General features: G+C 41.2%; 2 protein-coding genes and 1 long non-coding RNA gene across 3 annotated transcripts; 1 reads left to right on the top strand and 2 right to left on the bottom strand.

Moving 5' to 3' along the window:
- Positions 1-2955: 2955 nt before the first annotated feature.
- LOC121986372 lies at positions 2956-4586 on the bottom strand. The gene is made up of 2 exons (XR_006113395.1): positions 4308-4586; positions 2956-3339 (listed from the first exon to the last, which is right to left on the bottom strand). It is a non-coding gene; the product is annotated as an uncharacterized LOC121986372 (long non-coding RNA).
- LOC121986365 (cellulose synthase-like protein D5) lies at positions 4465-7873 on the top strand. Its single transcript, XM_042540273.1, has 3 exons — positions 4465-5057; positions 5144-6745; positions 6818-7873. Exons 1-3 carry the CDS (start codon positions 4465-4467, stop codon positions 7764-7766), a joined length of 3144 nt encoding a protein of 1047 aa, XP_042396207.1. The 3' UTR covers positions 7767-7873.
- A 15407-nt stretch (positions 7874-23280) lies between these two features.
- LOC121986335 (probable transcription factor GLK1) lies at positions 23281-26119 on the bottom strand. The gene is made up of 6 exons (XM_042540222.1): positions 25353-26119; positions 24937-25077; positions 24182-24550; positions 24016-24078; positions 23817-23945; positions 23281-23744 (listed from the first exon to the last, which is right to left on the bottom strand). The coding sequence occupies exons 1-6, from the start codon at positions 25788-25790 to the stop codon at positions 23598-23600; spliced, it is 1287 nt and encodes a 428-aa protein (XP_042396156.1). The 5' UTR covers positions 25791-26119; the 3' UTR covers positions 23281-23597.
- Between the last annotated feature and the right edge of the window lie 1767 nt (positions 26120-27886).

Below are 27886 nucleotides of genomic sequence, written 5' to 3'. Positions count from 1 at the left end.
AAAGAATTCAAAGTTAAGATGTATGTTAGTCTAACAAGTCTACTTGAGGATTTCAGGAAAGTCCTAGCTGCGGTTAGGCAAAGGGAAAACCCTAGGGGGCGGTAACCCTAGGTCATAGGAGGTGGTAACCCTATGCGGAAAGTCTTGGCAGGTCGAGGGCTTCAGGCAAAAGTCCTAGGGGGTGGTAACCCTAGGTGAAAAGTCCTGGTGTCGCGAACCAGGTGAAAGACTGGACTAGCCGGGGAAGCAGATATCCAGCAGAAAGTCCGGAAGCATCGGGTGCTAAGCAAAAGTCCAGTCAATCTGGAGGATCGGCTGGCAACAGGTAAATCTCCTGAGTGGAGTAGGTGAGGACGCGTTCCCCGCAGAGGGAACAGTAGGCGTCGGGTCGACCTAGGGTTTCCGGCTGGAAATCCAAAGTCAGACTCGGACAGTCCGAAGACTGTCGTTTATTCCTTACTATATTTTATCATATTCTAACACTGTCTTGCAGGGTATTTTGCTCGGACTAACCTTTGTTTGCAGGTGAGGAACCTGCTGGAAAAAAGTGGTCCGGGCGCAGGCGCCCGGGACCAAAGGTTATCCCTCGCGACTTCGCCACGTGGAGCATCCAGGTTGGTTGGCCACGTCACACTCCGAGGATCCAGGCGCCCGGAACCGCATATAAAAGGAGGGTTGAGGTGCAGCTTCAAGATACAACTTGGAAAAGCGATCTTCTGCAACGTGCTGCGAATACGACCATCCTGAAGTGCTGCAAGTATACCCCGACGACCCGGAGCTCAGTCTTTTCGATTCTACATTGTTGTTGGTATATTTTATTATTGTACTTGCAATCTGTAACTATTTAACGGATTTATAGTTGTTGCCCACCGAAAGTGATCAAGGATCGCGGGCCTTCGAGTAGAAGTCGCCTTAGGCTCCGAACGAAGTAACTCCTTCGTGTCTGTGTCTCTTAATTTAATTTCCGCTGCATTAACTCTTACGTTTTACGATTCCGATAATCGAACGATTTTAGCCACGAGCGCTATTCACCCCCCCTCTAGCGCGGTTTCGATCCAACACTATTATGACTTTTATCTATTGCTGTCCTCCGTGTGTCGCCAACCCTAGCTGCTGCCATCTTTGGCCACCGCCACCAGGTCTAGTTGTCGCATCCATCTTGCTCCTCGTTCCGCTGCGCCTCTGGCCAACCCCAGCTGCTACCTTCGTTGTCCGCGCTGTCGGCTGGGATGATATGTGCATCATCGGTCGTCTTCTTGCCACCTCGCTGGCCAACTCGATCGGTCAAGCATCCATAATTCGCTCCTCCTCCGTGTCTAAGTCCAAGGGCCCGACCACTTCGAAGTCATCAACCCTAAGCGGCTGACGAAGGATCAAGGCCATTCTTTGCTTGCCTACTGATGAGTGGCATCACCCGGACGGTGTCGAGCACTGCTCTCCTCGACACCAAATAACCATCTAAGGTCCCTTTGCACAAACATGGGCAAATGCCAGGGCCAGAGCAACGACCCTTCCGCACGGAGAGCAAGCTGGTGGCTTTATTCATAAATCCACCTGGTTAAATTTTAACTAAGTCTTTTTTTGCATTCCCCGATCGGAATTAATTAGTTTGTCCGTCTTGTTTTTTTGGGTGGAGAGTTTGGATATCTGCCAGTGGCTAGCATTTTTAGAGTACGAAAATAAACAACTGCGAGCCCCGTCCAGTCAAGCATACACCTCGCAGGTTCAGGTTGAGTAGTTCACTACGGAGGTTGCCCAACTGAAGAAAGATTTGGAGCAGAGCTCCGACCGAACGAATGCTCAACATGGAGAAAAACCAAAATCACGAACGGACCCTCCAACTTGATCAACTAACCAAGTAAGCTCATAACTTTGAGTCTAAGATAAATTTCGTCAATGCCAGAATACTCCTATTTAATGACATTCTAGAAAATAATTAACTGCATTTCATTCAAGTATTAAGGTTGAATAGAAAGTAATAGTCAATTCAATATTCATTCAAATCTGTTTAGCATTAATTTTTTTCTTTATAATTTTATTTTCACTAATACTTACCTAAAATCTAAAATCTAGTCCAGTTATTCAAATAATATATTAGGAGTTTGGCAAACAAATTGAATGCCTACAAGTTCAAGTTGAGTTTACAAGGATGATAACATTAAAAAATAATGGCACAAGACAGTAATAACAAGTTAATTTAATCAATTAGGACTGCTAATTTTTATACTCAGGCTATAACTCAAATTACTTTTATAATTATCATATTTGTCATGTTATAATTCAAATTATTTTTATAATTACAATAATTGTATATTATATTTGTCATATCCTATAAATTGTTTATATAATTTATATAAATATTTCTATTATAAACGATGAAATTAAGTCATTATTATTTGATGCGGTGATTAGGCGAGACCCCATCCTACTATTACAGTGAAGGTCAAAGTCAAAATGGTCAACGGGTGGATGTTGTTGGCTGGTCGGGAGAGTTATGCGCTGACCAGGGGTTGAGCACCGGGCCATCGTCTTGGGCACAGTGAGTAATCAAATCGATGTTCAAGAGACGCGCAGAAGCCGAGCCGAGTGACTTCCCGCTCAACCTAACAGCAGACTCGACATCAGCTGGGCACGTAGACAGTGAGCTACTCGCCGAGCATGTGGACAGTGGACTTCAGGCCGAGCGGCTATCCCGCTCGGCCCGACAGCAGGCGACACTGGGACAGTGGATTTTCAACCGAGCGACTCTCCCGCTCGACGTAATAGTGGACTTTCAAACGAGTGACTATCCCACTCAACGTGATAGCAGACACTGCAGGGATTTGATAAAACAGTTTGATGGATTAAAAAAACTACCTATTTAACATTTTTGACTCTATTTTGATCCCTTGTTAACTTCGACAGGGTATTTAGTGTTGTAACATACGAAAGGACAGCTGGATAGCAGATTTTAAATAAATAGATGAAACTCAAAATCCTTGATTAGTAGAATTTGTACTGTTTAAACAATAACAGCTACCCAAAACGACCAGCTGGGTGACACAAAGGATTACTGACATAAACAGATTCCAAACATGAAACATATAGTATCTTTGGCTACCAAATAAACTTCATTTCCTGCTAGACAATAGCTTTCAGAGGTATTATACTATACATGATTTCAGAGGCTATCAATAAAGGATCGTGTTGGCGATGAAGAAACTACTAAAATCTATATGCCAAAGGCTTGCAAAAAGAATGAACTCTAGGGATGACTGTCAAAACCTGACGTCCACATGATTGAAGACAGTGGGTCGTGATCATAAAAAACTTGTGTTCAGTTTATCAGCTCTGTTCCAGCTGCAAAAATAAAAGACAACAGCAGGAGTTAACACATAACAATAACTATGACAAAGAAATCTAAAACCAAGGGGGGAAAAAAGATGAATACACTTGCAAACCAATACTTTATAGAACTCCAATGAATAGGATGGAAGGTTTTGCTTAATTGCTAGATTAGATTGGACAACAAAGGATGCCATTGAGGAACAATTCGAAGTCCCAATACCTGGAGTTTTCTAGAAGTGCCTAATTAACAAGACAGTCCTAGTTCATTTGCAACATCATATACAACCTAAAAACAAGGTTTCAAATGGCGTGAGTAGACATTATGCAGTCCACCCACAGCATAGCATGTGTATGCTGGAGTATATACAATCAGCACTAATACTAATTACTAAACAATATTTTATTACAATATTTATATTGATATTTAAAAAATTTATCACTCGAAATAGTACGACATGCAAACTGACAAAATAGGATAAGTTGGACATGATCTGAGACATGATCTGTTTCTATCCGATCGAGAATTATGTGGCTGATGATGTCAAGCGGTTTAACTCCTTTCCCCTCCTAACTACTGACTGTCAAGTCCTTTGACTTATGACCGTCACGTCTCCTTGACTTTGGACTGTCTTTGACTGTTATCCCCTTAATTTCTAACTGTCTGGTCTTATCGGACCCATCTTTATACACGGTATCAAATGTGTAAAATTAGTGATAACTTATTAATAGTCAAAATGATAATATGGGTATATTCTTACTGAGTAAATGATTAACATAAAAGTGTTCTATGGTTAGCATAAATTTTGAAGACAGCATTAAATGGCTGATATATTTTTGGCACAATTTCTAATTAATGAGAATTTTAAGCGGTTTGCCTCTACAATAGGCTATCTTCGACTTTCTGGACTTTACGATATTTACTATTTTCTGATTGTTTTTCATGCTTTCCGATGTTTCCTCCGCGACTTCATATGAATTACCTGGAATCACCAGTTTTGTCGTCCTCGTCCATTGCGCTGCCACCATTTCAACCAATTTGCCCTCGAGAAAACAGAGAAAATAGTAAATAAAACAATGCAGCTTAGATAGGAAGAATCCGTAATCCAGAGGGAGAAGGGGAAGAGAATTGTACGTACCATGCCATCATCGCCGACCAAGAAGACGCCCGTCAAGTTCGCGCGCCGCACGTCGAGCGGCCACGTCGTCAGCCTGTCACGCGACGAGGACGTTGATGTCGCCGGCGAGTTCATCTCCTCCGGTGGCCCCAATGACTACGCCAACTACACTGTCCACATGCCTCCCACACCAGACAATCAGCCTTATAACGCCGCCGCCGCCGGAGTCAGCGGCGGCCCTTCCTGTAAGCCCGACGACCTCCCAGCTCCGCCATACAGGAAGCGAGCGACCCGACTGAGCAAGGACGAGGGGGACTTCGTCGGAGGCGGCGGAGGAGGTGATGCGTCCGGGAAGTTGGACCGCCGGGTTTCGGTCATGAAGTCGCCGAACAATAAGTCGATGTTGCTAAGGAGTCAGACGTCGGATTTCGACCACAATCGGTGGCTGTTCGAGACCAAGGGCACTTACGGGATCGGAAACGCCTTCTGGTCCAAAGACGAGGTAGAGTACGACGAGGAGGGCGAGCCGATGAGGATGACGGACTTCTTGGAGAAGCCATGGAAGCCTCTCACCAGGAAGGTGCAAGTCTCGCCGGGCATTCTCAGTCCCTACAGGTAACAAAAGCCCAACACGCATGCGATCAATTGGTGATATATCAATGAAGAATCGAATCAGAGTCGATTTGGCAATGGCATTGCAGGCTTCTAGTGGTGGTACGATTTGTGTTCTTGATTCTTTTCCTCTCGTGGCGGGTTCGAAACCCAAACCCGGACGCGATGTGGCTGTGGGGTTTGTCCATTGTGTGCGAGATCTGGTTCGCCTTCTCATGGTTGCTGGACCAATTGCCGAAGCTCAATCCCATCAACCGTGTGGCCGACCTCGCCGCCCTCCGCGAGAAGTTTGACATGCCGTCGCCGACGAACCCCCTCGGCCGATCCGACCTTCCTGGCCTCGACGTCTTCATATCCACCGCCGACCCGGAAAAGGAGCCACCGCTGGTCACTGGAAACACGATCCTTTCAATTCTCGCCACCGAGTACCCTGTCGAGAAGCTCTCTGTTTACGTTTCCGATGACGGCGGGGCGCTGCTCACCTTCGAGGCCATGTCGGAGGCTGCATCCTTCGCCCAAGTTTGGGTCCCCTTCTGCCGCAAGCACAACATCGAGCCGCGCAACCCGGATAGCTACTTCGGCATCAAGCGCGACCCGACCAAGAACAAGAAGCTGCCGGACTTCGTCAAGGATCGCCGTTGGATCAAGCGGGAGTACGATGAGTTCAAGGTCCGCATCAATGGCCTTCCCGACGCCATCCGGCGCCGCTCCGAGGTCCTAAATGCCCGCGAGCGGAAGCTTGCTCGCCAGCGCAGCGGTGGCAGCGAGGAGGGTTCTACGGCCGCTGCAGTCGATTCCAAGTCTCCTCCCGCGGCCACTTGGATGGCCGACTCTACGCACTGGCCGGGCACTTGGGCGGCTCCTTCGCCAGATCATTCCAAGGGCGACCATGCTGGCATCCTCCAGGTGATGATCAACACTCCCCATCACGAGCCAGTCTACGGTTTTCCGGGCGAGCACCCGTACCTCGACTTCACGGGCATCGACACCCGCCTACCGATGTTTGGGTACGTCTCCCGCGAGAAGCGCCCAGGATACGACCATAACAAGAAGGCCGGCGCCATGAATGCCATGGTGCGCGCCTCAGCCATCCTCTCCAACGGCCCCTTCATCCTCAACTTCGACTGCGACCATTACATCTACAACTCGTTTGCCATCAGGGAGGGCATGTGCTACATGATGGACCGTGGCGGCGACCGCGTCTGCTACGTCCAGTTCCCGCAGCGCTTCGAGGGCATCGACCCCTCCGATCGCTACGCCAACCACAACACCGTCTTCTTCGACGGCAACATGCGCGCCCTAGACGGTCTCCAAGGCCCCATGTACGTCGGCACCGGCTGCCTTTTCCGCCGCTACGCGCTCTACGGATTCAACCCCCCGCGCGCCAATGAGTACACGGGACTCTACGGCCAGAACAAGCGTCCAGCGCCGCCGCCGCCTGAACCGCCCAATTCGGGGAGCTTGGGCGAGGAGGCACAGTCGATGGCCACGCACCCGGACCTCATCACGCCGATTAAATTTGGCAACTCCAAAATGTTCATCGATTCCATTGCAGTGGCTGAGTTTCAAGGCCGCCCCTTGGCCGACCACCCAGGTATCAAGAACGGTCGCCCGCCCGGTGCCTTGCTGGAGCCACGCCCAACCCTCGACGCGGCCACCCTCGCGGAGGCTGTTTCCGTCATCTCCTGCTGGTTGGTGCGCCTATCGATGCAATTTCATCGTCTACTTTCTACCGAAAGTTTCATCGAACAACTTGCGTGCAGGTACGAGGATAAATCAGAGTGGGGGGAGAGGATTGGGTGGATCTACGGATCCGTGACAGAGGACGTGGTGACGGGCTACAGGATGCATAATCGCGGTTGGCGGTCGATCTACTGCATCACCAAGCGCGACGCCTTCCGAGGAACAGCGCCGATCAACCTCACCGACCGGCTACACCAAGTGCTGCGATGGGCGACTGGCTCCGTGGAGATCTTCTTCTCGCGCAACAACGCCTTCCTCGCCTCGTCGCGCCTCAAATTTCTGCAGCGCATCTCCTACCTCAACGTCGGCATCTACCCCTTCACCTCCATCTTCCTCCTCACCTACTGCTTCCTCCCGGCGCTCTCCCTCTTCAGCGGCACCTTCATCGTGCAGACCCTAAACATGACCTTCCTCATCTACCTCCTCCTCATCACCACCACGCTCATCCTGCTATCCTTGCTGGAGGTGAAGTGGTCCGGGATCGCATTAGAAGAGTGGTGGAGGAACGAGCAATTCTGGGCCATCGGCGGCACGAGCGCGCATCTAGCGGCGGTGTTGCAGGGACTGCTCAAGGTGATCGCCGGCATCGAGATCTCCTTCACGCTAACCTCCAAGTCGGCGAACGAGGACGAAGACGACATCTACGCCGACTTGTACGTGGTCAAGTGGACAAGCCTCTTCATCCCGCCGCTCACCATCATCGTGGTGAACCTGGTGGCCATGGTGATCGGCGTGTCGAGGACGGTGTACAGCGAGATCCCGCAGTGGAGCAAACTGCTTGGTGGGCTCTTCTTCAGCTTCTGGGTGTTGGCCCATATGTATCCCTTCGCGAAGGGCCTTATGGGCCGAAGAGGGAGGACCCCCACCATCATCTGGGTTTGGGCCGGAATCGTCTCCATCACGGTGTCGCTCTTGTGGATCTCGATCAACCCGCCAGATGGCAGCCCGACCGGTGAGATCGACGTGTGAAATTCGCAATTGGAACACGCACACAAGTTGAATGACATAATTTCTGCGCCACTCAAGTGAATAGATAGCTGTAAATTTCTTACATGTAATGTTTCAAATTTGTTCATTTAAATATAAAACATACCTATACAGCATCTACTCATTAGATTGTGACAATTAGATGTGGATTAATGGCCTTTCAAATTATGAGTCGAGGTAACAGATATTAATTAGAATATAACTAATGAGGACTGAATTTGGTTCCTGTGTTTTTAATTTAATTCTCGTGCTCGTGAACTGATCTCAAGAATCACTTTCCTGAGATGGCATGCTGGGACCTAGACATCATTAATATGGCCTCTTTCATCATTCAATTGCATGCATTGTTTGAAATGTAGTCAGTGCTGCCGCAAGTTCTTTGTTTGGGATCATCCATTAGCAACACTAGGCAAGGACGTGGCTAAGTTGTGTTGAAGCTTTTCTTTTCAGTCCATAGCTGGTCTTTTCGTTGCATTCAAACACGAACAAGGAAAACAACCTCCGTCTGGAAGATTCCTTTGTCATTTTAGTGACATAAACACACTAATTCAAGTATTGATTGCAATTGTAGGGTTTAGGAAGCAAGAAAGGAAGTATCATTCATGTTATGAACTCTTAAGGACTTCTTGTGTATTATCCTCCCATGCCATAAGTAACCACTTAACTCTCAACACTCAGTCTCCTCATGACAGTACGATGATTAAAATATGGAATATTATCATATGAGATCTTAGGATCAAAATTCGGCACGTCCGAGCAAGTCTTCCCCTATGCCTTGGCTACTTCTGCTAATAGCTTGTAACCACCTGTGATTATCTCCTCTGTATTAGCCTAGGGACGGATTGACGGTGGTGTTAGGGACGAGCAAATCATCTTTTATCATATGTAACTCTCTCTCTCTATATATATTTTTTTATTTAATAATTTTTTTTTATAATCCAGGTATCCAGCTCTTTAAACTAACTAATACTGAAAAAAAAAATCAGCTCAATCTCATGGAAGTTTCTCACCGACCACTAGGATAAATCGGAAAGTACCCACGGTTATCTGTTTGGAGCAGCCAATATTTTTAGTTTTGTCATCCCACTAGAGGAAATACCCTGCAGTGCGTCGTAGCTAAAATTTAAACCTTAGATGTTTTATTATCCACTAGAGTACATAACTGTTATACCATTGCCCCCGGCCATGATGGATTACTCTTTGTGACAAAATCTGACTCACCCATCCCAAGCGCCCCTCACCTTCAAGTTTACAACTAGATGAAGGGAGCAAATCACTGTAACCAAGCAGTCTCTCTAGATGGACGAGATTTTATTCTCCAAGAGATTATTCCCTATCTCATGTGCTAATCTACCATCCAAATAACGACTCGACTATGCCTATGGAGACGTATGATGGATAACTCTTGTTGGACAAAAGGTAGCTTGCTCACCGCAAGAACCCTCACCATTAGTCTTATATCGAGATAAAGAAAGTAAATCATAGCGACCGAATGACTTCTTTAGGTGAGAGGAATTTTATTCCCAAGAGATTGTTCTCCAATGATTCGATTTTTGTTCCAAGTGGTAATCTACAATTCAAGTACCAACTTGACTATACTCATGGGGGCGGATGGTGAACAACTCTTATGTGGTAAAAGATGACTCACTCACTCCAAGTGCTCGTTACCATAAAAAAAAAATCATGATAATCAAATAATTTTTTTTAGGTAGGAGAAATTTTATTTATAAGAGATGGTTCCTCCTAGATGCAATCCTGAGTAAATAATATAATATTTAATAAAAAATATTATTAAGGGGTGTTCGAGAAATTAATTATTTGAATGCATTCTAAAGGAAAGGATATGTGCTAGGACATTTGACCTACCATATATATCATATGTAGTCGGCTGCTAATGGGTTGTTTGATTGCGGAATCTGAATTTTAGAAAATATATGTCATTCTTTTCTTCTCTAATAATTATAACCAGAGAACAAATGAAATACAACAATGAAATTTGCGTCGTCTATGGTTTTACATTTATTTTTTTCCATCAGATATTTAATTTACATGGATTAATTCTAGATAGAATGGTCGATCTCGTATTCCGCCCATCTAATAAATTCTGGATGTGTAATGGTCCACAGACCGATAGCTCTCACTAGTAATTCGAACACCATATGCATATGAGAATATGCAGAATCAAATCCTCGCCATTTTAGTGACATAAACACTAGGCAATACTTGAATTTGGTGGTTGAAATGTTAAGTCTTTTATGATTTATGTGTCATTGAATTTGATTTTTTTTTCCCCTCGAGTATAACTATTTTTGCTTGCATTGTCATTTTTAATATCAAATTTCTTGGACAGTAGCTAAAAATCAAACTAACAACTACAACGTTCTCTGATCATTTCCAGTGGAAGCTAGCATCACTTGTTTTTCTCACAAAACAATAATGAAGTTACTTTGTGATGTTGAGTGATCACTTTCGTTGCTCATGTAGCTTGTGTTCACATGAATTTGTAGGACTAGAAATTATACTTAATCATGCTTCCTTTATTATTTGTAGTAGTATGTTCATTAGTTGATAAATCTGTATTAACCTTTGTAATATGGTAGTGCATGCTGCTCACACATTTCCAAAGATAAGGGAGAAAAGAAAGTGAGAATCATACCTTCTTAAGGAGTTCGGATCTTCGAAGAACACGTCTAAGGAAGAAAACTAATCTTTCAGGCGTGCTCCCACAAAAGTGTCGTGAGACCGAGCGCCTAGACCAACACCTACCATCACAATTACTCCGTGAGGAGAGAAATTGAAAATGAGGGAGGGAAACATGTGCCAACCAATAAACACGAAAAATAGTTCGAAAAAGAGCTCCAATAAGACTGCCGCGAGAGCACAGAACTGCTCATCCTTCGAACGTACGTACTCTAGCAAAAATGCTGCAAGACTGTGTAGTGAGGGGTGAAATTGAAAAGAGGGAGGGACAATTAAGTATTAGGACACAAACTTGAGAGAAGTAACTTTCTTCTTATCTTGATTCGGAAGGCGATATTATGGAGGCCTCTGAGCTATGAAAGTAGCATTTGCAAAGTTGAGGGAATGATGATGGATTTTCATGGGAGCACTACAAGAAAAATCCTCATAGACATCGGTGGAACAACAACTGTTTTAAGTAAAAACCGATGTCTTTAAGTATTTTACACCGATTTTTCCAAAAACCGGTGTCTATAAGCGCAGATTTTCGCTCATAGACATTGGTTTTTTAAGCCGATGTCTATGAGCGCCTTTTTTTCGTTAATAGACATCGATTTTAATAACGGTTTTTAAAACCCGGTGTCTATGATAAAATAAAATAATTTAATTTTCCCACCAATACTTAACCGAAATTTACAACACTTCACTCTTCCCTCCAAACCTAAACCTATATCGCGCCGTGCACCGTATACAACCATCTCTCTCATCTTCATCTCCTTCTTCCCCTTCTTAGATCGACGCCTCTTCCTCTCCCGATCAGGAATAACTCACGACGCATCTCCTCCACCTCCTCCCTTTGGGTAAGAAGAGGAACCCTTCTTCACATTTTGAGAAAGGAGAGGTGACGAGTTGGTCTTGTTTTCTAGGGTTTCAGAGTAGTAGTGCGGAGGGAGGCAAGATGAAGATGACTAGGGCGTTTGTCAAGTCTCGCTATTCCGCGTCGGTGTCGAGATCTGGAGATAGAGGGAAAGCGCGCTGAGGATAGGGAAAAAAAACATGGCGGAAGAGAAGGAATCCACCTCCATTCCGCTAAGCTAGGCGGCGGACCCTGAAGACCCAGCCAAAGCGCCCCCAATTTCTCCCAGTTCCTCCACTAGGAAGGTGCGTGCCTGCCAGATCTGATAGTGTCTGGGGTTATGGCCTCTTTGTTAGCCTTGATGCAGTCAGTTAGGGTTCCAATTTGGATCGGGAGAAAAGTTGGGCAAGATTATAGCGGGACATTTTTGTAGTTGTCTTTAGGTGCTTCTCGTATCGAATTTGTGCTCTTTCAGTTGGATAAGTCGAGTTTGGTAAAATTTTGCTTAGAATCATTGTTTGTTTCCATCAATTAGTTTCTAGTTAGCTGGATGGCAGAGAAAGTTAACTACTTTTGAGCAAAGTAAATGAACCTCTAATATTAACCGATTCAGAGTACATGAAATAGAGTGATCATCTACGGAAGGGATTATAGCCATGTCGATACAGAAGGTCATAGTTTTCATTACTAGTTGGTATGTTGGTATGAAATTTAATAGCTTTCGGGGTTCAGGTAGGCTTAGACATGCATTCTATAGCTACACCTCCATCACAGGATACAGAGAGCAGAGCCATGGGTGTATATAATTTGTGTGTTACAACTCAATTTGCACGTTAACCATTTATGACCGTCTTCTGCGAAGATAAGTTGTGTAAAACAAAGTTAAAATATTAATAAATGTGTAACAAAAATCGGAATTTGACACCGCCCATTTAACTCACTGCAAAAATACTCACCTATTTTCATCTGTACAATGATGACTATTCTTTTAATTTTATTTTTTAAATAGAAGAAGAAACTTGTATTAAGTACTGAGAATGCTATTAACGTTTGGACATAACGAAGTGAAAATATCATAAATAATTATGTGAACCTTGAACTGCCCCATGACTTGTATTCGAGAATACATCCTTTTAAATTATTTTTTCTACCCTCTTTCTTTCCTTGGCTCTGTAACTCCATAAACAGGAACAATAACTAACAATTCTAACTTTTTCATTGTCTAAATTATCCTGATGTAACTTTTAGCCTTGTTATTTACAGGCCTGTGGTGCTGTTCTTCAGAGTTGGGTGTCAAAGAAATTTATGACTGGATGGTACAGTTATATCATATTCATTCTTCTGATTTCTTGCATTTAAATTTTTCTGACACTTGTCTCTCTTCTTTTTTTTTTTCAGTGTAGTTCTCTTCCCTGTTGCAGTCACTTTTTACATTACATGGTGGTTTATTCAGTTCGTTGATGGTTTACTATTAACACTGTTTTACATTTTGGATGTTTCAGGAAGGATGTCTGTAGGCTCCAGGTAGGTGGATTTTTGTTTGCTTTCATTAGATCAAACTTTTTTGACTTAGTTTTTTGTTATCAGTATCTTATCATTCATTCATGCTATCATACTTCAAGCTTAGATTCTTGCAAGTTTGTCGCTCGAACCACACATTGGGCTTCGTGATATTAGTCGGATATCAGAGACAAATTTTGTAACGAAACTATTGATGCCTACTTGTGTGATTCTTTTCTCTCATTTAGTAAGTCAATAGATGATCACTGAATTTGAATTATGTTCTTTTGGAGTTGTTTTTGGTTATGTTTTTTTTTGGGATTGGCTAGTCGAAGGATAAAAGTGTTTCTTTTTGTTGTGGAGTTTTACTGGAAGATAGTTTTGAATATGATACAGAAGTAAAAGCTGGAGTCTTTTGAAGAAATGTCTAGTTAGTCACAATTTGCAAACAGTTTGTTTATGCTTTCTTCTTAATTATCTATGAAACTACTTCGTTATTAAAAAATATTATATTTTTTTTATTGCTCTTTTCAGAGCCATTGTAGCAGAAGTTTTAACATGTGGATTGACATCATTAGTTCAAAAGTAATAACTCCTTTCGGAGACAAACAAAAAATGAGAAGAAAAAACTTCTCATCCCTTCGTTCCCTTCTCATTCTTCTTCTTCACTTGTTTACCTTCAATCCTTATGTTATGCTTTCTTTTGGTTGCAAAGGTTTATACTTGATATGGTTATGAGGTGGAGAAACTGCCTGCATTCTATAAACCATCGAGCATTCAAATTGATCCTTATAAATACCTTTGTGATTTATACTAAATGTGTGCTTTCTCTCAAAATCTCAAATTAATAGTATCCATTATGTTAGGCTGCACATGGTGCTGGCAGTGGACGTCTACAGTGACAAGATCAAGCACCTATTCGATGCGACGGAGGGGCAAGAAGCCGCGCGCCGCCCTTGGGGTGGCCGGATCTAGTTCCACCGCCTCAATATCAAGCACGACTCCAGGCTCGAAGGCCTCATCAAGATGTCAGATTTGGTTAGTTCCCTTGTCCTATGGAACAGATCTAACCCTGGATCTCTTCTTGCGTTTGTTTTCAGTGTGATCTGTGCGGTTTTGTATTTTTTTACTGTAGCTTTACTTCTCAGCATTTTTTCCTTGGTCGTGATCGTTTGAGCGAATCTTTTTTTTCGTCATCGTCGCAAGGGATCCTAATGTATATGCAATACAACTTTTTGTTTTCTTTGTAGACGATTAATCTGGCGGCAATCTGCACTCCTGCTGATTATCACACCCGCCCACTAGACACCATCTCAGTAATTTCATTGATGCTCTCCCAGTTGTTAGTTTTGAGACCCCTGGGCTTGTTCATTTCCAGTTGGATTTTTTTTGTACTCTTCTTTGGTATTGATTTAGTTTATTGTGGCATGTGCAAGTTAGGTATTGCTCAGAAAACAACAAGCGCGTCATTCACTTCTCAACATGTGAAGTGTATGGGAAAACGATAGGAAGCTTCCTACCCAATGATCATCCTCTTAGAAAGGTATCATTGGCATTTCTACATTTGAGATGCTATAAATTAATGAAACAATTTTCTTGATGATACTTTTAATTCTCCATTTCTTAATAATATTGCTTCTCGATGGTAATGACCTTCTTTTGACCTGAAAATGAGTCTTTATTGTGGGTACTATTCAAGTTGTGTCAATAGTCATGTAATGAGTTGAGGTTTACCTAGAAATAAGAGAAATATCATAAAAGATTCTAGAAAGAAAAACTAAAAAAAATATGATGATATATTTTTATTTATTATTTTAAGTACTAGTTTTTTGTTGTGACATTAAACCGCCACAAATAATAATATTGGTTATTTCTCATCATGTATAATTAATATTATAACATTATCAGATGAGTTTAATATCTTGTCGTACATTGTTATTCCTACTTAGTATGCATGTAGATTTATATGTACATATCTATATATGTGATTTCTCTGTGGTTGAGTCCTCTCTCGACTTTGTCATTTTGTTTCATTTGACTTTATAGCAGTGTGGACTATGATAAACAGTCATCTTTTAAATCCTATGATTGTATTTATTATTCTAACCTTAACATATTTTCTATGATAGAACAAGAAAGAAAGGAAGAAGGTCCGTGAGGTTGGCATCTTGAAAAAGGATCCTGAGGCTATTTGAGAGCAAATTGAGAAGATGGAAAGAATGAGTAAGTAATTTGGCCAAGATCCCCTTAAAATTCTTTTTTCACTGATATTGAATGTGGTCTTTTAATCTCATTGGTTTTCAATGTAATCGTTTTTTTACTTTTTTTTCTAGGCATTCTTATAGTCCTCTTCTTTCTAGATTGAAATTTGATGCTTCTAGAATGATACATCAATAGAGGATCATTATGTTGTTTTCCTTGTCGCCATCTAGTACAATATATATAAATCCAATCAGTACAATACATATAAACCCAATCAAATTTAATAAAAAAACCCAAAATTCGAGCCAAGCTGAACTACACAATAAGAAATATTTGTCCAACTCAAACTTAATAAAAGACATCCAAATCATCAAAACATAAAAAAACCATTCAATCATTCTATAATAACTATAATCGGTGACACATGGGAGCAACCCTCCATGAGAAAATCATTTGCAAGCAACTACAATCTCTAGTCACTTACTGATTATGTGATTTGACATTCAACATCTCCTTTTTTGACATCAGTATTCTCTTCAAGCAATTGGTGCCTAAGTTCTAGTAAAGATGCCTTTGGAACAAGAGTGCAACTGTAGCCTAAAGTTGTTTGAGTGCCTGGCCATCTGCTTTATTTATCAACTCTTATATATAGGCTTGCATGCAATTTAAACAAAATGCATCCTTGTTTATTTGATCTCATCTCAACCTTCAAGAAATCAGAATAAAAATTTCATCCAAGATTGTGATGGATTGATTCTGGATTTAAATTTTAATATGATTATTACTACACTATGCTTCTCTTAGATTTCTCTCTCTTTCTTTACATAGTGAGCAACAGTGTAATACCTGCATTAAGATATGATGCTTTTCTTATTATATACAAATTTAGTGTAATACTTGTAATATCATTTCGATCTAGTTAACTATTTTGAGGCAGATCACTTCTTAGATTTGGATATTCAACAGTTCTTTATGTAAAGAAGTCTTGTGAATTGATGAATATCTTTTATATGGTAATGCTGTTGTGTTTTATCTGGCTCGATATTTATGTAGTTGCTCACGTTTGTTGAGGTATCCTATTAGTGTAGGGAGAATTTTATTTTGCTTTCAATGACAAACATAGAGCTTTATTGTTGCATTCTTAAAATTTTCAGGAATGATAGATCTATCACTATATGATGTGGTTGAGATAAATGATGAATGTGTCTCTTTTTAAGCATTCAAATTAGTCATCTTGTTACCTGGTGCTCTTACTACTTTTTCAACTATGATTTTTGATTTTGGTTTACTAATATATTATTTATGTGTTTTTACAGTTTACAAATCTCAAGTACTCCAGAGTTGAAATTGATGAAGTGCGGTTCGAGTGGGTTGAATGCATGCTAGATTACATTTGAGTAGGAAAGGTATTTGATTTTTGAAAACTTTGGATGATGCATGCATTTGCATGGAATGTAAATTGTGTATATTGTCCCATGTCAATTTCTTTCTAATGGTGATATTCTAGGACTTCTGCAGCATGTATAATTCTTCTGTTTTTGTTCTTTGTTGTAGTTAAGTAGACCAAATGGTACTTTTGTTTGACAGATTAGAACAATGGATGTTTTAACTCAGAAAACTAGGCATTTGAAGGTGAAAAGTGGTGAGATTAGGGAAATGAAAGGCGCAAGAAGAATGGAGCAGTATAGCAAGTTGAATAGATTTTGATTCTCATAATTTAATGTAGCCTCAGCTTGATTTTTGACTCACGATGTTCTACCTTGATGTGTACAATATCTATTAGCTTTTGATGTAAAAAGAATGTTTGTGTATTTTATGGATACTGTTGTAAGAAGAATATTTATGTAATTTGTGAATATTTTTGTATTTTATGGATACTGATGAATGAAGAATATTTGTGTAATTTGTGAATATTTGTGTATTTTCTTGGATACTGTCGGTTTTTCACTGTTTCGAAAATCGAATTTGTGTCATTAAAAAATACTGATATTACATCGGTTTTCCATCGTTGCAAAACCGGTGTCATTAATTAATATTACATCGGTCGTATACCGCTGCCAAAACTGGTGTTATTAACTATAATATTATATCGGTTTTACACCGTTGATGAAACAGTGTCATTAAGTGATACTACACCGGTTAATAACCGATTCAAAAATCGGTGTCGTTAAGTGATACTACACCGGTTTTAACCCGATGTCTAAAATGGCAGACCTTTTACATCGCCTTCATAGACATCGGTCGAAAATGTAATAGACATCGGTGGAAAACCGATGTCTATGAGGGTTTTTGTTGTAGTGGAGGTTCGGGCATGAAGTCGAGGGAGGAGAGAAAGACGAATGTTGCAGAAAAGGAGAAAGGAAAGGTCGATGCTCAGCTTCGGAGGTGATGCGTGCAGAAAAGGGGAGAATTTCGTGCGACAATGTGTGAGGAAAGAGGAGAAGGAGAAGAAGAAGATAAAGATAAGTAATTGTGTTTAACTAATTATATAATTTTTTTTATTAATAGATTAATACTGACATTTATTGAATGTCAGGATAAAGGATGATATTTATTTTATTTTAAAAAATATTTTTGATAGGTGTCCTTATAAGTGTATATCATGAGACTATAAAATAAGTGTTGTTAAGAAAATATCATAATAAAATAATTATCTTGTAGTAGGAAAAAGGGATTAAATGTAGGGAAGCTTAGGATTAGCTCATTATTTTGCCCAATGGTTTAATTTGATTCACTTGATTATTTTAGTTTTAATCCCTAATTTTTGTTTAGTTTGACGAATATCAAAAGGAGAAATTTGTTGGATCCAAGTGGTGAGCTATAATTGTTTTTCATGTGTTGTCAAATAAGTCAAAATTAGGACTTTTTATATCTCTAAGTTGTGTATCTAAGTATGCTCTGGATTAAATAGAGTATGGTGAATAGTGGAATGGGACATTTGAGGGACCATAAAGGATGAGGAGCATCGGAAATGGCGAGCTTTGGTAAAAGATACGAGTGAGAAGGATGAAAAGAAAAGGGAGCCGGCGAACTTGGTGCATTTGAGGAATGAGAAGCTACAGAATAATACTTCAGAATGAGAAGGAGGAATTTGCTCAAGGAGCTAGATCTAGTCGGCTGAACTAGCACGATCAATTGACCAAATGCAAGGATCGGTTGACCGAACCTATAGATCAGTTGATCGAATGCCACATCAACAGAGAGAAACAATTGTTGAGTGGATAAGAACCTTGGCCATGTCAACAAATGATCATCTGCCACGTTAGTAAATGGGCAAGAAGTTGGTCGTTACAGCGGATAATGCTAATCCACCATGTCAGAAAATGGTCGAGCAAGTGGTCGTTGCATGGATAAAAGCTAATTTGCCATGTCAACTTTTTTGATGGACCAAACAACTTAATTGGTCGACCAAACAACTCGATTGGTTGATCAAGCGTGCGTTAACAACACTTTGAACTGTGTCTATAAATAGACATGAGTAACTCAGTTGTAATAAACACACACTCGAATTAATTTCTTGTTTAACTGTTTTCAAATTGTATTCCCGTGCTCTATAAGAGGTTTCTCCCCCTCTGGGATATTTTTGAAGAGGAGAAGATAGTGGATCTTTAATAGTTCTTGGACTAGCAACCGGTTGGTTGTAAACCAAGTAAAAGTACTTAGCCTCTTTATTTTTATATATTTAATTTTGTTTACTTAATACGTATGTGTCCTTGCTAAATCATATATATATAGTATATATCTCGTATTATTTTATTAAGAATCTATCCTCTTTATTAACTAATTTTGGTGAAGCTCAAAATAAAATTATATTAATGTCTTTTTTTTCACATCGAAAATAATTTCAAGGTTTATTAGTAATTTCAACAAACGTATCAATCAAAGATATAAAATTTAAGACTCAGTTGCGGTGTATTAATTTTTCTTATTAATGAATTAATGATCTAGAGTTCAAGACTCAGTTGCAGTGTATTAATTTTTTCCATTAATCAATTAGAAATCTAGAATTTTCTTTATTCCCACATCTTAGAATTGGCAACAATACAAACAGAGAAACTTTTATAAATACCTTGGGCCAACTATGTTAGAAAACATACTTTTATAGACATTTTAGCTAAGATCAAATATGATATTAAATTAATTTTTTATAAGGGGGAGTCCATTATAATAGCTTGTTACTGGGATTCTTGAGCGTCACCCAAGTACTATTGCACTATTACATAGGTCTAGCGCACCCTTATCCAATTTATGGGTCACCTTTTGTCTAAGATTAAGCGTAATATTTGTTCTTATCAATTTAATATATAATATAAAGAATTAAATTAATTTTTTAGGAAGGAGAGTCCATTACCCACATTGTTCATGTATTATAGTACACACACAACTAGGGGTAGAACTACTTATAGCTTTGGTGGGGCAGTTGCCCCACTTCAATTTTTTGTAACTACCCTTAGAGGTGCATAAAATTATAAAAATACTAGCGTCTTGCCCTACTAAAAATAAATAAAAGTAGGGGCAATACTTAAAAATTAAAACTATTTTCTTCTTTCCTCATATCTCTCCTTGTATTGCCCCACCTAGTATAAGGGGTCTAGCCTATGCAACATGTGTGCACGATCTTACTATTTTATTAAAAATCTGAACCATTTAGTAACTCTCAATTAATTTGGTGAAGTCCAAAATTAAATTACGTTATTGTCCTTTTTTCACACTAAAAATAATTTTAAGGTTTATTAGTAATTTTCACAGACACATCAATAAGGGATCTAGAGTTCAAGACTCGGTTGCGATGTGTTATTGAAAATTTTTCTCATTAATCAATGAGGGATCTAAAGTTTGAGACTTAGCTGCGCTATATTATTAAAATTTTTTCACATTAGTCAATCAAGGATCTAGAGTTCGAGACTTAGCTTTGGCTTATTATTGAGAATTTTTCTTATTCAGGAATCTAGAGTCTCTTTAGTCTAGTCTAGAGTCTCTTTAATCTTATGTCCTAGGATTGACAATATTGCGAACAAAGAAGCTTTCATAAATACATTGGGCCTGCGATATTAGAAAGCATGCTTTATTTGACTTTTGAATTAAGATAAAGTATGATTTTAAATTAATTTTTTTATAATGGGGAGTCCGTTACAGTATTTTAATTTGCTACTGGGATTCTCGAGCGTCATCCTTGCATTGGACTATTACATGTCGTGTGCATGATCGCTAGCGTCACTGTTAGGCAGGACCTTTTAATGCTTGACGAGGCTCTTCCACTTGCTATTGCAATGGTCCAACATTGGGAGGTAGCCGTGATCGTTCATCCTGGCCGCCACCACGTCCCACATTGTCCGGTTCCGTCGTGTCACCTAGGAGTCGCGCTCCAGGTCAGCCTTGATAGCAATGAGGTCGCTTGTCTCCTGTTGTCCCCACTGAGGCAACCACTCCACCTTCCCCTTTGCAGCAACGATGCCCCTACGCCTTCGCTCGTGACCACCATCTCCTCCCCTGATGCAGGGCTCAGTTGGATCGGGATTCCGACTAGCATCGCCATCTGTTCATCGAGGGTCTTCCCACTCCTGCTGTTGAACATCATCGCCTTCGTGTGTTTGCTAATACCCTAATTGCTCAGTTCGCCTGAGTCATGACTCCTTGTGCATCGGAAAGATCGAAGAAGAGTTAGAAGATTTTTAAAATCATATGTAAGGAAGTAGTTTTTTTCCAGCAAATTTCTAATAAAAGATTAGTTTTTATTGCATAGGTTTGTAAATACCTCTAATTTTATGCGGACATACCAGTAAAGATTTTTAAACAATCTTCTGACTTTTGGCTCTTTTGTTTGCTTTTAGTTAGGGATGTAAATGAATCAAATTGTTCGTGAGTTATTCGAGCTCGATTTGGTAAAAAACTCGTTCGAGTTCGTTCGTTTAGCTTATCGAGCTGAGCTCGATTTCGAGCTCGACAGTTTTATCGAGCTGAACTCGAGCTTAAGAATATTTAGCTCGTGAGCTCACGAACATATTCGTTTATAGGCTTGCGAGCTCGGGCTCGAGCTCGGCTCAGTTAAAAGGCTTAAGAACATGTTCGTTTATAGGCTCATGAACTTGGACTCGAGGTTGGCTCGTTTAAAGGGCTCGAGAATATGTTCGTTTATAAGCTCATGAACTCGGGCTCAAGCTCGGCTTGATTAAAGGGCTCGCGATCATGTTCAATGGTGCGTTGAGTTTGAAAGTTTAATGTAGTAATTTGGGATGTTCAATGATGTGTTGAGTTTATATTATTTTAGTTGTTAAGTTTGTTGAATATTTATTCAAATGAGTTTTCGGGCTCACTTAAGAAGCCTGCAAAATGAGCCTTAAAAAAAACCCAAAAACGAGCTCTAAAATGAGCCCGAAAATGAGCTCGAGCTCATTTAACGAGTTAGACTCGTTAATTATGATAATCGAGCTAATAACTATTCAAGCTTGAATTGTTCGCCAGCTTAGTAATTCCAAAATGAGCCGAGCTCGAGCATTATGATAAAAGTTCAATTCGAGCTCGAGCCAAGCTTGAGCTTAATACTGTTTGGTTCGATTTGGATCGTTTACATCCTTACTTTTAGTTATATTATCCCTTGTTTACCTACGTTCCTTAAACACTTCATTAGTTTCCAGTCTTTATTACGGTTCGTGCACAATCCAAGTGTTGTAATTGTTGTTGTGTGAGAGCACTAACACAGTAATATATTTGCACCAAAATAGCAAGCATGCAATAAACAGATAAATAAAAGAGTAAGGTCCAGAAATTGTTATCCTCCGGTTGAAGTTGGCGTGCCGACTGTCTTTAAAGAATATATTGCGTCGTTCGTAGGTGCACTCCAAGACGAACGTTGCACTCCGGATCCAACCTCAGATCGCGGAACACCAAGCCTCAGGACAAGGAAAACTCTCGGAAAAGAAGGCAGCGCACGTTGAGTACACGAACCACGAATGGAGGCGCAACATTTATTCACTCTGAAGCACTGCTTCGCACGGGACAAAACCGCCCGATTTATGGATTTCCAGCTCAAATCCCCGAAACCACCTGATTTGGGCTTGGCCCGCGCATGCATGTAGGTCCCCGTAACTTTGCTAAGCAAGAATGGAAGGACTCCATATATAAGGTCTTCCAACCTTCTTAACTTAGCAATGTGAGACTAAATACATACATATATACATTACCAGAATAACAACAAAAATAAGAAAAATAATTTGAATTAAAACACAGAACTCAACACCAAGTTTAAACAAGTATTTGAAATCTTTACTAGCTTTCAATAAGCTAAAGTTGCAAGTAATTGATCTAGGGTTAATTTTGCCATTCGGACGTTATTTCTTTAGTTTAATTTCCGTTTTTTTTTTGCAACATCCTTAATTTTGTTTACCTTTCTTAGTTTCCAGTAGATTATTCTGGAGATGATGGTACAAGTTGGCTTCTCTTGATCACAAAACATCACTGTTCCACTTATGTTCCATCACCATTGGCAGATGATGACTTAATGTTTCTAAATCATCAGCACATCAGCCAGTAAATATAAATTTTTTAGAAAGCAAGAAAGCTCAGTTCTTGATTTTTTTTTTTTTTAGCTCAACTTGTTTAGCTTCTTTACTACATTGTATTTTAACCTGGGGTATGGTACTTGCTGACTATTTCTTGTTTGAACAAGAATCATACACTATGATCCCCTCACGGCGGACAGTTGGTGGTTAACTCATGGTGATGTTGCCACCATGAGGTATGAGTATCAAATCTTGATTAATAGCAGGGTGTCTGTCCTCCCCTATGCATTATTCAATTGTTTAAAGCTAATAGTTATCCGTAATTTATCATTTCGGTGTTGGTTTGAGGACATACAGGCTGACAAAAATGTTAGGGCGAATGAATCGTCTTTTACCACCAAAAATACACTGAAACTGATCTCATAGGTAAAGACAGATCACTTTATGGTTTCCCTCCAAACTAGATATTGTTATTTTGTGGGCTTGTATCATTTGTGCGCCCAGAATTATGATCGGTGGCCAAATTAATGAAATTCATTCAATTTCCTCTCCTATAATGATCATCGGTCATCCTCTATATTAAGTTCAAATCTGTCCAACTCTAATTCCATCCATGTATGCAATGAATCTATTTATACTATTCCATCCATTCTCGTTTCAGAATATTGATAGCCCCTTAACATGGAGGAGTTTATTGTCAGTCGTACCATGTATATATAGCATAAGAAGACACTAGCTAGAAGTAAAATACGACACAACATTTCCCAAAATGGTGGAACGGTACGCGTATATACATCGTTAAGTTATAGTCGTTCTCCAACGTTACAAAAGCATCACTCGATCACTCGACAGAAGGATTATTTAATAAGTAGACCATCAGAGAAAAAAGAGTATAGCGCTAGCTAGTAGCTAGGAAAAGTTCATATCGACGAGTTTTGAAATTGTTCTCTCCCTCACGTACGTGCTGTGCTCCAACTGACGAGACGAAGAAAATGAATCACCACCTGGCCCGTCATCGATCGTCATGCATGCGATGCACGTAAACTATATGTACATATAGACGATACATCCGACGGATCAGGCACGAGGTGGGACTTTCGAGACTCCGTGCTTCTGCAGCTCTACTAGCACACTGTCCACTGCAGGGGGCTTCAACCCAAGCGGCAACGGCAACCATGGCTTTGCTAACACATCTCCAATAGCCGCATCTATGCTTTCGACCGACTGAAACAATCATAATGAACACCCACACACGGACACAAGGGACAGTAATATTGAAAGAGAAAGAACACTTACAGGGTGCGCATCAAGCTGTAGTTCTGAGTTGGAAAGCTTGCTCAGAACAGGAAGAGGTGGGGGAGGAGGAATAGCGCTGTAGATAGGATGATGAGGAACTATTCCTGGCACCGCGGCCCCAGCGAATCTCTGCGTGGAGGTGAGTTTAGATAGATCGTCGAAATTTATGTGAAGTAGTAGATGAATTAATCTGAGTTACCGCCGCCGGCAATGGTTGAGGAAAGCAAGGCGTTCCCTGAGTCATGGCTTGTGGAACTATTCCCTGTAATTGAATTAATAATACAAATGAAAGAAATATGAATTTATTTATTTAAAAAACGAAAAAAATGAAGGGCAAAAATATATATATGAATTTGTATGTGTACTCTTGGGTAGTGGTGGTGCCAGTAGGAGGGATCCACAGGCGGCTGAGCAGCCGCCCAGGGTTGCGTCGGCGTCGGAGACCGCGGGGCGAGGTGACGGAGCCAGACGTGGGGAGCGGGCATCGGCGCGCCGTCGCCGACCGTGGGGTGGCCCCAGACATGGAGCGGGCGAAAGGGCTGGAGTTGCGTCGGCGGCGGGGGCGGGGGATGATGCCGAGGAGGGAATCCGATCGTCGGAGCCAGCCACGGGTTGATGTCTGGCCTCTTAACCGTGGAGCCGGCGCCGCCGCCTGAGTAGATCTGCCGCCGCTGGCTCCAGCTCGCTGCCTCCGCCTCTCGGGCCAGCAAATGCTTTCGGTGAGATCGGTACTTCTGCACCCATCAATTAGTCGCAAGATCTTGTAGTTGTTAATAAATGCTGATGGGGTTCGAGTGCATTAATTAATGAAATCAGCTAATTTTCATTTCGAAATTGATTGATGTTCGTAGTTCGGTCTGACAAAAACAGGGGATGGCGACAAAACCTTAAATTGAAGTGCGAACGTGTTACGCAGAACAACTAATCATGAATGCAAAGTATGCGCGAAAAGAGGGCGAAATCTACAGTACTTTCTCTGCTTTGCGCTGTTCATTTCTTTGAACTTAGAAGGGGGAAAAAAGGGCATATCATTTGGGCGAATCCAGATTGGGGAAGAAAAGGGCTAAAAGTAAAAGGAAAAAATCGAGTTAGCTAGGGAGAAGCTAATTAAGGTACGTACTTGAAGGTGGCTCGCGATGTTGTGGCGAGTGAGGCAGTCGATCCCCATGAGTTCTAAAATTCTCGAGGGCACGGCCTTGTCGATCCCCAGCTGCTCCACAGCCTGAACGAACCTCCGGTGAAGCTCCGGCGTCCAGTCCACCTGCCGTAGAAGTAATTACAATCAGATCTGTTTTCTAAAAGATCGTTTTTTAAAAAAAAAAAAATTAGGGCTCTTCGCTTTATGAGTGGATGCATTTAAAAGGTGGAAAATTTATGATCTATTTATTTTGATTTTTTTTTCTTTTGTAGTTTGAAAGGAAGACAAGGAATATTTGTTTAAGCAAAATCTAAATCGTCTCTCTTCTTCGTGGTGGTGCACCCGTGAAGAGAGAGAGAGTGTGTGTGTGTGTGAGTGTGATGAGACAAGGGCTTTACCTTCGCTTTGCGCTTCCCCTGCGACTGCGAACTCTTCGCCGCCGGCGATGGCTTACGGCTCTTGTTGCTCTCTTCTGTCAGCGCCAGCGCGGCGGCCGCTTCCTCCTTTCCTACAGCGCTCACCGCCCCCTCCCCGGCCTCCGTCTCCACCTCCACCGCTAGGCCTTCCGCCGCCGAGTCGACTGGCCAGGCCGTCGCGCTCGTCGCCGAATCCTCAGCCTCCGCGCTCCCCACCGAGAACTCCGCGAAAATATCAGCTGGATCCAGCTCGAGGTCCGGCAGCACGTCCCCGTCGACGTCGATCCCCATGAAGAGGTCCCCGAAGCTGACGTCGTCAAGGAACGCCTCGTCCCCGAACGTCTCGTCCCCGCCGATGGAGAAGCTCCCCAGAGCCCCTTCCTCGCCATTGGACCCTCGCAGCTGTTCCACCGCGAGCATATCCACCCTCAAACAGGTACGCACGCTGGGTGTTTGCGCTTTTTCCCAGCTAGCAGAAAATCAAATTAACCTAACCTCACTAGTTTTTCCTAAAACGAACTCAATTCGAGGCGCATGAACAACAATCTCCTGCGTGCGAGAGGGCAGAGAGAAGGAGAGGAAATTGTGAATTTAGATAGGTCATTCCCTTACTCAGCCAGTTTGTATTCTAGCTAGGAGGTTGCATGGCCACCACAAGTTCACGCAGATTTCTCTCGCTGAGGCTCTTTCTTTGGACACGTCACTCTCTCTGTTCAATTTGCAAGTCTAGTGGACGAGCAAAATTGAATGGTTTTAGAAATTGAAGAGCTCCAAGCGAGCGAGGAGAGTTGAGCCAAAGTGGGAGGGGTCAGAGAAGACGTTGGCTGCATGCATCTCGCACAGTGCCCGTCTGCTCTCTACTCTACTGATTCAAGGAAAAACCAAAGAGGGCTGGCGCAGGACTGGATATTGTTCATCGCCTCAGCCCTTGTCTGTTCTTATAATAATGGCACAATTGGTCACTCTCTTTCCTCTGTTTACAGTTTTAATTTGTACGGTGGCCAATTTTTGTGGGGGGCGCGCGGTTTAAATTACAGAAAATCAAAATGTTAAAAAAAAGAAGAAGATATATATACAGTTGGAACAATTTGCTAGTTGACACCTATTTGTTTTAAAATTTGAGAAAATAAGCTGATTTTAATATCAATTCTGTCCATGTATGACAGTATGACTGAATTTATTCGGTAGAGTCGGAAAAGGTTGTCCACTCCTAAAATTAATCAGGAGAAGTATATATATAACAGGTAATTTGGGAAAGGAATTAAAACAGTTCGTAAATAAAGGGTAAAAGTCAAAAAGCACCTGGATTTTTCAGAATCATACAAAAGGCATTTCAGTTGATTTTTTTTTATTAAAAGGTAGTCGACCCACTAATTCTTCCCGTAAAATGACACAAATATTATCCGATATACTATTCGCCTTTGGCACACGTATTAAATCTTGACACAATTGGTAAGCTGCATAAATTAGATAAAAATAATAGTTATAATTTGATAGTTGCTATAACTATAACAGTTATAATAGTTAAAATTTCATGATTACTATATTAGTGAGTTGAATCACATTTTAATATTAATGTAATCATAGTTGTAGTGGTGTAATCAGGACTTTTAATTAGGGGGTGAATTCAAGCCGACTCATTGCTGTGGTCGCGGTAGGTCTTGCGATCTCATTGTGAGGTCGCGACCAAGGCTAGACCTCGTTGCGAGACCGCGGCCAAATTGTGACCTCCCTTCGAGGCTACTACCAAGCTGTTGCTAACAGAGGAAAGAGAAAGGGAGAGGAACAAGTATACTGATGAGATACATATCGATGCCGATGATAAGAGAGGAGAATATCATGCTGGAGATCGAAGAGGAAGTCGATCAGAGAGAATTAGAAGATTTTAGAATGTCAGAAAAAAATCGAGAATGAAAACCCTAATTTGAAAGTTAGTTAGCAACGAAAACTTAATTCCATCGTTATTTTAGTGACGAAATAAGTTTTTAACGCTACTTAAATAGGCTAAATAAGTATAGAGATGAAATTGACGACGTAATTTAATTTTCGTCGTTAAATTAGCGATCATAATTTATTTTGGTCGTTAATTAGTGATAATAATTAAATTCCGTCGCTAATTATGAGTTTTCTTATAGTGAATTATATGATGAATCTATTGATGCAATAAATGATGTGATTCAATTGAACAAACTTTTGTCAATGAAATTGATCACCTTAACATAACAAATCAAAATCAAATTCACAAAATACCTCAATATCCGTAAACACTAAGGTGGTGTTTGGTTTAGAGGTTTGAGAATGAGGGAATTAATTCTGATATGATGATAAAGAGGTGCCCTACCAAAGATAGGCCAAAGCAAGGAAGATCGGCTGACAGAAAGGTCAAAGTCAAGTAGTCAAAGTCGACTGAGTGAGCTAGTTACGACCGAGTAGGTCAGCTATGGCCGAGCGAGCCAGTTACGACCGACCATGCCCGAGCGGATGAACAAGGCCAAACGGGTAACTCGAGGTCAAGA

The sequence above is a fragment of the Zingiber officinale genome, chromosome 1B, assembly GCF_018446385.1.
Source record: "Zingiber officinale cultivar Zhangliang chromosome 1B, Zo_v1.1, whole genome shotgun sequence".
Taxonomy (NCBI): Eukaryota; Viridiplantae; Streptophyta; class Magnoliopsida; order Zingiberales; family Zingiberaceae; genus Zingiber; species Zingiber officinale.
The sequence above is the reverse complement of the archived record's forward strand: the minus strand, read 5'-3'. Positions and strand labels throughout refer to the sequence as shown.